Here is a 10,175-nt window from a genome sequence, read left to right as displayed (position 1 = left end):
TGCCATTATATATTTCTTGGGCGTCACGAGTAGTAGGATTTTACTTGGCTTTGTTTGTTTGTTTATTAATTCTTTGATTTGCGGATCTTTGCCCCCCATTATAAGCTACCCGAGGGAAAATTTAGAGCATTAAGAGGTTGCTTTCCATTTAGGTTACTTCTTAAATATTCGGAGGGTAATTTCCATTGTTTTGGAGAGACATTAAATTACTTCCATATATAATTGTATGCAGATTAAATTCAAGGGTTTTCTTCATTACACAAATAAACACTTTATTCATTTATGATTATTTTATAATAGTAAATCGTCGTCATCATCAAATTATCATTATGATGAAAAGACACAAAATTCTGATATTATTATTACAACATACTTTTTCATTTCTTGTTGGTAGTATAATATTACTGATCAATGCTATTGTAGTAGTAGTTCGTGTGACAGGTTCGGATATTCTAAACATGTTTACAGTATCATACATACATAATTATACATATGTATCTCCCTCCTTCAAAAAAACATAAACGTTCAATTTCTGAGAGTTTCTGAGAGTTGTTGCATCTTGAATTTTCCATTATATTTAATAACCATTACGTAAGTAAACCTCGGTTGAGTAAATAATACATAATACCTTTTCGATTTCAAACCAATAAAAATGCAATATATTTACGTTAACTACAGAGAGCTCGTTATGATGTAATGAACTGAAGAACCATTATTATTGAGTAGATTTGTCATACTTTTCAAATTTTAACTACAAATCAGAGTTAATGAATGTCCTATAATTTTCTTTTTAAAAAAGAAAGTATTTCAGATTAAATGCGAAATTAGCAGTAATAAGCTGTACTTCGTAATCAAGATCATTATTTGTCCAGAGCCAACCATAATATATTTTCTTTGGATTGCTATACTTTTCGATGGAATATATGCTTGAACCTAAATAGAAAACTAGTTTTTCTCCCAACTAACTAAAAAAATTCTATAACTAAAACTAGGGTAAACGTGAAACTTATTTGTTATAATAAGTAATGTCAATTAAAAGTATAGTTCTATCGTAAAATGAGCTTATTAAAGTATTATGCATTATTATAATAATAATTATTATCATCATATCCAAGAGGAAGAACTGGTGTTCTTCTTTAAAGGACAAGTTTTAACAACTGAGAGACCTATATGAATCCACCATCCTCCGCTTTCTTAATAAATTATTAATTAGAAAAAAGTCGATAAGCAATCTTACGTAACTGATGATGACTCATTAAATACCACGGATCAAATAAGAGAGGCTGGGTTGAATTGTATTAATTATTATAATAGAAACTCAATGTAAGGTAAAATTAGTAAGCATTATGCATGTTTCTGTGATGAATGTACGCTTGTTATGACTGTTACATTTTATGGCACAAATATTAACAAAAATCAACAAATGAAGAATTTCCAACAAATCGACAAGTTAAAACAAAATGGAACAAAAAAAACACGCCTCGTTCGTTGATAAAAAGTTATTCGTTGCTAATTTAAAAAAATTAAACACAAACTCAACAAGTAAATTAGTGGGGATTTAAAAATGTCGGAAATCTGGTTTTATGAAGATGATTTGACCCGAAAATTAATTAACTATGCTTTCACCACTACCAGAAATAAATACAAATTTACATAAAAAAAAAGGCAAACAACTCATCAATCAACCCACTTTCCGTGCAGTTAGTATGGAATGTAAAAATCAAAAAAAAAATAAACTACACAGCCGGAATTGCAAAAGGAGATGGAGCATTATTATGATACAATAACCCCTATAAAAAAACAGCTAAAACATAACGAGTGAGTAAAAGTGAGTTACAGAAGATCAGTTTTTTTAAACACATCTTGGAAGATGATGAATTGATTATGCATTGATGAAAACTCTAAATATTGGTAGTCTAGCTGTTTTTCAATTTTTTTAGCAGATGAGAATTTACCGTCGCCGTCCTCCTTGTTTAATAAGGTAAGAATATCACACAGTATAGTTGTTGTAATGCAACAATAAAAATGCTCAGAGACAAGGATAAGTATTTCTTAATTAATATTAACTAATAACAATAGGAATAAATGCAAAATGCAATTATAGAAGAAATGCTTCCGTACCAAATAAGAAGACATTAAAGCTACAGCTTACATAGATATTTACTTATTTCGTACCTTATAGTCATGTCTCACAAAAATTGCAAACTTCGTAGCTTCAGCTTATCAAAGTAAAAATAGCTTAGATACTCTTCTGTTTGCTATAATGTACCTATTTTTGTTTTACCAGAAAGAGTACCGTCTTATTTACGTAGAAATAATGTCTGTCTGTACAACTGTTTATGTATATATGTGTGTATCCTTCCCGTACAAATTACTTATCAAGTATTACTTAATCGCTAATGATGATGACGATCTTAATTGTTTTGATGATGATGAAGATAATGATGATACATAATAGCTGTCTGTGTCTCATATATTTTGAACTTTTTGAATTCTATCCAATCGCTGCTAAAGTTGCTTTCATTAAATTCCACTGGAAGATACGACCATTGTTTTGTTACGAATTATAAGACCCAAAAGAGTTGCTTGAGTAGAGTCGTTTTCACTCTACTTGTATTATAATAAGTGGTAGTAATAAAGTGAGCTGTCATCAAAAAATTCACAAGTTATCTATAATGTTAGTTAATGTCCAAGCTGCGTGGCACTTTTGTTCACGTCGGAAGTCCCCTGAAAATAAAAGATGGGCACATTTTAAACATCAGTTTTTATGCACACATTTGATTTGCTCATATGATATGAATGAATTGGTGGCCTACATTGTTTCAGAGTTAGGATAGCTCACAGGAACTTGCATGGGGAAGGGAGGCGCCAAATGTGGGGGTGGTCCGAGAGGGTGGCCGCCGAGCTTTGGTCCGTCCTCTGCTTTCTCCTCTTCTCTCCGCTTTAAACAAGCTGCTTTGGGATTAAGGTTACGCTCTGAAATGAGCAAATGCACAAATCGGTAAGTTTGGGTACTCGTGAAAAGAACATGCAAACTTTACGTTACTGCTTGTAGAACGTGTTACCTCTAACTTGCTGTTCTAATTGCATTATTACTTCAACCGCCATATTTAATATTCCAAGCTTGGTTTGAGGCTTATCCGACTTCAAATGTTGCATACACATGCGACCCAATTCTTTCAGGGCCTCGTTAATATCTCGGATACGGATTCTACAAAAATCAGACAAAAGTTTAAGACAAGTTCCCATAAAATAAATTCGAATAACTTTCTGCATATCAACTTCCTCCGCCAATTTACCTTTCTCTTGCATTATTTGCCTGACGTCGTTCCCTTTCCCGTTGCAATTTGGTGTCGGGGTCAAGCCCTTCTTCATCTTCGGGATCATCCCTGCAAATGCGGATAGAATTTAGTTAAGAACAAGTTCCCAAACTCAGCCAGTGACAGACTAATTGAGAGAGAACTATAATAGTCGAGAGATCTTACGTAAGTGGGTCCTGCTCTTCATATCGTCTTGATCTCTTTGCATTTTTTGGCCCAGAAGATGTGGAAGAACTTGTACTTGCACTACTATTATTGGAACCCAGCCCTCCCAAATCAGGTTTGATGTCCGCAACCCCACCACCTGCAGCCGCGAGTTCTTTGCGTTTCTCTGCAAGCAAATCTAAAATTTTGAGATTTGATCCAGAATCGAGAAAAGGACCCAAATGTTTGAGGAGCATACTTCCTTTCGATGTATTGGGTGGTGGACGAGAGGGTTTCGTGTGAAGAGCGTCGGCATTCAGGTCGAGCGTGGAAGAAGAATGAGTTGGCATGGGTGGACCGTAACCTCCGGGACCTATCGAGCTCGCATTGCTGTGAGGGCTCTGAATAATCCATAAGAGAATTGTGATTAACACCAATTTCATAATTTCACATTTTTTTTTAAAAGTGACTACCAAGTGTGTGTCCATGGGAGGTGGGTAGGCCAAAAGTCCATTGGAATGTTGCTGAGCTGCGATATGAGGTGGGACAGTCAAACCATGAAACGAGGGGTGTGGACTGCAGACAAGTTGTTATCACGTTAAATTATGTATGCACAATCATCAAGATCAATTATTTGTCATCGTCGTTATTGCAATTTTTACCTTTCTGCGTGATTTCTTAACACGTTTATAGCGTCGTCCAACTCCGTTCTTGAACCCTGAGTTAAAAATGGCCAAGAAAACCTTGAGACATATACTCAAAACAAGGTGGAGAAAAGTATACCAAGTAAAATTACAAGTACAATTAAAAGTGAGAAGCGTAACATACATTCATGCAGCATGCGCCATGCCATGCACACATATACGTAAGAAAGCTTTTTGTGAATAAAGCCATCATGCGAGTTATAACTTTTTGCAGAAGAATACAAAATAAACAAAACAACAACAAAACATACCTCATTCTGATCGCGCAGAATACCGATCACATCATCCAAACGTTGCTGTTCAGGCACAGGCTGTTTTTCATTAGTATTACAAAACAATAAAATCAAACCGATTGTTTATTAACCCGACGTAATTAAGTATGTAAGTAGACTCCAATTATCAGAACAACAACTTGTGACCAGTAAAAAAAATAGAATTAAAATTCTATTTCGATAACAAAAAGCCATTCAAAAGCAAGTCATGAACATAAAAACGAACTACATGCATATATTTAGAAGAATTGGAGGTAAAAAAAAATGATGAGAAAAATGAGAGAAAGCACACTTGTGAAGCAGCTTTAGTTTAGATTAGAGTGAGCAGAGAAAAACAGTGGGTGTGAATAATGAGTGAATAATTAGTAGGAGTGAAGTACCATGTGATGTAAGGCCCTGTCATGAGAAGGGAATCCCCCAGGCGAGTTAGGCGTGTGGTTAAGAGGGGTGAAGGGTGTTACAGAACTGCCCCCACCCCACCCTGACCCCGCCGTGGCGGAGGTCAAAGGGGGCGGCGAGTTCACGGGCGTGGTCGGACTCGAGCTACTCGCACTATGATCCGTAGGATAAATCTGATCCAACAACATTCAAGAATACGCATGTCAGTCAAGCATTAGGTTCAAGTATGCACACTAATCTGGTTAAATATCTATTTAGGAAAAGAGAAAGTCGTATCCAGACCACAAAAGTAGGCAATTGGCGAGTTAATATTTTTTGAAAATTGATTCCAGGGTATGGGAAAAAGGTGAGAAGGGTGAACGTACCGAGGCCAAGGCTTTGCCCACCGTATCCCCAGGAGCTGAGTGAGGATGGGATGGGTGTGAGTGTTGTGGTACTGCAGGGCTGTGGTGATTGTTGTAGAGAGGACTGGACGCATTGTTGTTATTGTTGGGTTGGGATGGGTGCTGCTGCTGCTGCTGCTGCGAGGGGGGGCCGTTCGGGCGGAAGGACGACATTGGTGGGAGGGAGAGGTCACCATTTGGTGGATACCCGCCATGCATGGGGTCACCTCCGTGCATGGAACTCCCCCCGTTTGCTGGATATGATTGCGACAAATGGGGTGGGATCATGGAGGGTGAGTTGTAGTAATTGTTGCCACCCCCACCACCAGGACCACCCCCAGGATTCCCCCAGTCCACGCCACCCGTCCCGTCTGAAAACATAATTGGATAGCGTAAAGTTCCCGACTACTTTAGTGGGACCGACGAGTTAAAAAATAATCCGCTCCTATGTTATGGAACCTAACGGTTAAATATTAGTTTTTCTTACCGAGGAAGTAGTTGGATTCAGGATAGAGAGCTGACCCTTTCGGCGAAGCATACCGTGGCGAATCTTGAAAGTCTTCAGCACCAAACTAGATAAAACAAATTAGAGGAAAAATTAAAATTTCTGCCGACGAGACAATTAACCCGGATTTGATATACGAATTCCCGTCTCAATTTCATGATCACAAATAATTACGTTAATGATTATGCACATTTGCACGAGTACATATTTTGGTTAATTACTTTACTATTACATAGGTAGCCCAGTGTGTATGTATGTATGTACACACAGCAGTGCAACAGCTCAGGCTTCATTTCAGGAGGAAAATTCGAGCCGTAGTTGTTATGCGGACTGAATGCAGATTACGCTTGGTTTCACTCAACCAAATGATTATTAGGAATAAGAAAATGTGACTGGAATTTACAATTTACACAAATGTCCCATTCCCCGACCAACTCTGCTCTGAAGTGAAAGTCGCTCTCTACGTAAATCATGAGCACAAAGAGAGAGAAAGCAGGAGAGAAAGTGGACCAAGCAGAACTCAGCCAGGTGGAAATAATGGGAATCATTATCATGGACATGTTTAATAACTATTTTAGTCCCCTGTTGTGTACGGATTAATTCATCGCCTCTCTCACCACCAGCCAACCCACCACCGGATTTCTTGACGAATATTTTCCTGTACTTGCATAATAAATAATATATTTACCCTTAAACCATGTCTATGTACAGTAATGCATATATTACAAGATTATTTATTTGGGTTAATTAAACGAGATAGAATATATACATAGTTATAAATGTCAAGACTGACTGCGTACAATTGGGTGAGGATGTGGAGTGTATCGTCCAAAAAGCGAGGAGTACATGGAAGAACTGTACGCACAAAACATGATGAAACGCGTCAACTTGTCAAATACGTATTATCCAGATTACAAATTTACAATAACACCCCATCCCAAAATTTAATTTACAACAAATCTCGTATGAATTACTCTCTCTGAATCTGAGGATGGAAACTCGTGTATGTTTTCTACCCCGTTTCCAAAAGCGAACTAAAGGGAAAGTATGACCCTTTCTTCGAAGGCATGGTAGCAAGTGTCGTCTCATCATCACGACGACGAAGACCTACCCCCGTGTCGTATCCCAATCCAACAGCTTGGTGGATGTGCTACGCATAAGATCTGCAAGTCAGTATAAGTTTCCCTTCGCTTTTGTAAAGCTAACTAGGAGAAAAAACCAAGCCAAGGTATAAGAAAAATGTGTTTCATCCTCCACACCGACCAGAAAGCAAAGATCACTGAGTGGGATATCATGTCTCAGGATAAGTCCAGATTTTTTTCGGGGGGGTGCACCATCAACCATGCCACATTTGGAACTAATTCAGCCATGGATTCCTAAACAGCTTCGAGCTCAATGCTAATAAATAATGATACATATTTCCATTCGCTTATTTGTCATCAAACTTGACTAAGAGTGATGATTTGAGAATATTTATCACAGAGTTGATGGTCCTCCTCCTTAACGTAAACGATTGTATGCGTACAATCACAGTGTACCTTATCCATCCTCACTTATCATACTTTGCTTTCACCCAGGCCGACTTTCACTCACCCCAGACGAAAAAGATAACTCTATATATTGTTCCCTCTCTCATCTCGAAAACTTTCATCTTTCTCACACATTGTTTAGTCAACTTTTGGAAGATTCAACATTCTAGGAGATCCGAAACTTGGACTTCCTCTCTCTCTCTCGCAGTAGTTAGTTGGTTGCAGAGTCAAAAGTAAGTAAAGTAAAGTGGGAGAAGGGAAAGGAATTGGTTTGGGCGAAGGCAATTCTACACACGTGGTGCCACAGCCTAGCCTCATTTCTACCAAGAGGAAGACCACCACCACCACCGGTCCAATGGGTCCAACTTTCCATACTCCTCCTTTGGAAGTACAAGCTTCTTGTAGGAAACTTATTAGCCCCATGTAACCAGTCGTGACGATGGCATATGTATAGGGTGAAGATGAAGATAAGGTAGTGGAGGAGGAGGAGGATGATATCATAAGACGCATAACTGTAGATATTCCCCCCGCTTTCCCCAGTTTGCAGCTAATTTAACAGGTTTAAGTCGAGGATAACAACAAATTGGGCAGGAGCGAAATTGCTCTGGTATTATTCAAGAGGAGAAGAATCATTGATTTTTATTGTATTCCTTGTGTATGTGTCATTCCTGGGGAAGGGATGGAATAATGGAGACAAGTAAATCATCCCTTGTCATCGTTATTAGGTAGCCCGAGCTGACTGCTGAGCTCCAGTTGAGATGAAAAATTCATGAAAGAAAGTCAAATGTCGACTTTCGTTTCGTGGTTGGATTAGATGGATGAATGTAGAGCAGAGGCGGACATAATCCCAACCGCAGATATGTACAAGCCACCTTTCACTCTGATATTTACAATAGAAAAGTGTACGAAATTATTATTGGGGGTTAAAAAAATGATGCACGTTGGTCAAATTAGCAGTGAAAAGTTATGCTACCGTATTGTGTGTATTAATTTGGTTAATCGATCAAAAAAGCGGAAGGAAGTTGGGTAGGAAGTAAATGGGGAACTCGGTCAGCAACAATACCTCTAATACACCGGATATCACAACATATGAAGCAAATCAATCACCAATTTGATACTGAATTATTGACACGGTTTTAAAATTCACACCTGCCACAAAACCACAAAAGGGCATATATGTACAGATATGTATAGCATTGTAAAAAGACGGCTGGAAAATTAAGTCATTACCAATTTGTTCCTCTTATTTAAAAAAATCACCCGGGTATTGCAACTTTTAATAAGGATTCATTGGGTCGTGAAGAAAAAAAACAAACCTGTAGCAATAGTCATTTCCTGTTTTCTTTAATGTACAGAATGAGACTACGATACGACGATAAATCAGACACGAAAGCTAAATATCCTGCAAAACCAGCGTAAATCAATTATCTCACAGCACCTCATTCCTCATCCTTATATTCTTCCTCATTTTTGCATATTTTTCTTTATTCCTTTTCATAAAACCATCTTAAAATTTTAATTGCCTTCCAAACTCCCAAGATAAATAAGCATAGATTATCTCTCTCTAGATTTTTTGCAATATTACTCATAAAACACACCCATTAAAATTTTTGGAATTTCCACCACCACCACCACGACCACCACATTGGTTGGGTTATGATATGATAGAGCTGGATGGCCAAACCCGAAAATGCAACCAGCTTCGTTATGAAATGAAATAACATAACTTTCCCAACACTGGGCCAAGAAACAAAATGAAAACAAACAGAAAAAGACATAAATTGGGGATGGATGTGTGGCAGACAGACACATCACAAAAATGATGATGGTCCTTCTAGTGGGAATATGTAGAATATATCTCTCCTCTTCATAAATAAACCATCCGTCTGATTTACAACTACATATTTGTACATAGAGAACTACATACACTTGTAATCATCGGAGCAAAAATCATATTTAAAAACCTTGCAATTTGCATAAAAAATACTATTACGATTTCACCTAAAACGAGAGAAATTTCATGAAGGACAAATTCCTTCGGAGGAGGAAGCACGGTTAAAAATTCATTAAGTCAACAAACACCTCGGGCTGGTCGGAGACAAGCTCCTTTCCAACTACTTATTTGCATCAGCGACAATTCCTCGAGTAAAAACAACAACATGCAAACGACCAATATTTCTTCATTTCCTTGGAGGAGACAAATATCATGTCACCTCTGTCGTCTCATCATGTAACGACGGCCGGCTATATCGACTGACTAGCTCGCGGAAAGTGTCACCAGAAAGTAGAGAGAAGCCAAGTCGTTTTTTCAGAGTAAGTATCCTCATCATGGTGACATGATCGAGAAAAAAGTTGCCACTCTCGACTAGCTGACACGGTAATCACCCTGTACATTCTAATGTCGAGAACACGTCAGCAAATGTCTGTTTTACAAGAGTACAGGAAATTTATTCTACTCTCTGCCACGGAAAACGTAATGCAGCCACCTCATTTTTATTTCTCGTCTGTTTCTCCACTTTTTTATGGGAAATGCAAAATCTTTGAGAGAGAAGGAACACCGTTTAAAATCTCATTTAGTAGGAGGTTCCTTCCACCTAAGGAAATCTCTCTCTCTTTCGAAAAGAATGTCACCAGCGTCATCATTATTTCCCACTTTTTCTACATTAAAACACAATCTCCAGGCTTGTTTTTGTAGACAGACGACAGAACAGGATTTCAACAAGAACATGGGAAAAGTTTGTAGCAGTATTTGCTTTACAATAAGTTGCATCACTAATCTTCCGAACCGGGTGGTTGGTCCGTGTCGAGGAGTGAGTTAAGTCAAGAAAAAAAGCTGAAATTATAACTAGGATTAGCTAAGCAAGAGTCTACAATTTACATACTTTTTAACCAGAGAGGAGAGAAAGCGGATATGCATGT

General features: G+C 37.9%; 1 protein-coding gene across 11 annotated transcripts in view; it reads right to left on the bottom strand.

The window, feature by feature from the left end:
- Positions 1-246: 246 nt before the first annotated feature.
- The window catches only part of LOC110858316 (transcription factor 12), a 54,693-nt gene continuing 44,764 nt past the window's right edge, over positions 247-10,175 (bottom strand). For 7 of the 11 annotated variants that reach the window (XM_035858708.1, XM_035858710.1, XM_035858709.1 and 4 more), the window contains 12 exons: positions 5,710-5,794; positions 5,205-5,593; positions 4,821-5,012; positions 4,420-4,479; positions 4,127-4,182; positions 3,938-4,040; positions 3,724-3,865; positions 3,486-3,651; positions 3,300-3,389; positions 3,066-3,211; positions 2,817-2,976; positions 247-2,727 (listed from right to left, as the gene is read on the bottom strand). In XM_035858708.1, coding sequence (XP_035714601.1) covers positions 2,712-2,727; positions 2,817-2,976; positions 3,066-3,211; positions 3,300-3,389; positions 3,486-3,651; positions 3,724-3,865; positions 3,938-4,040; positions 4,127-4,182; positions 4,420-4,479; positions 4,821-5,012; positions 5,205-5,593; positions 5,710-5,794 — 1,605 coding nt within the window. In that variant the 3' untranslated portion in view covers positions 247-2,711. Of the gene's footprint in view, positions 2,728-2,816; positions 2,977-3,065; positions 3,212-3,299; positions 3,390-3,485; positions 3,652-3,723; positions 3,866-3,937; positions 4,041-4,126; positions 4,183-4,419; positions 4,480-4,820; positions 5,013-5,204; positions 5,594-5,709; positions 5,795-6,527; positions 6,643-10,175 lie in introns of those variants that run through there. The other 4 variants (XM_035858715.1, XM_035858707.1, XM_035858712.1 and 1 more) reach the window with 4 other exon arrangements.

Source organism: Folsomia candida, unplaced genomic scaffold, assembly GCF_002217175.1.
Source record: "Folsomia candida strain VU population unplaced genomic scaffold, ASM221717v1 Fcan01_Sc021, whole genome shotgun sequence".
Classification (NCBI taxonomy): Eukaryota; Metazoa; Arthropoda; class Collembola; order Entomobryomorpha; family Isotomidae; genus Folsomia; species Folsomia candida.
Note: the sequence above shows the minus strand (reverse complement) of the source record. Positions and strands in the feature narration are given on the sequence as shown.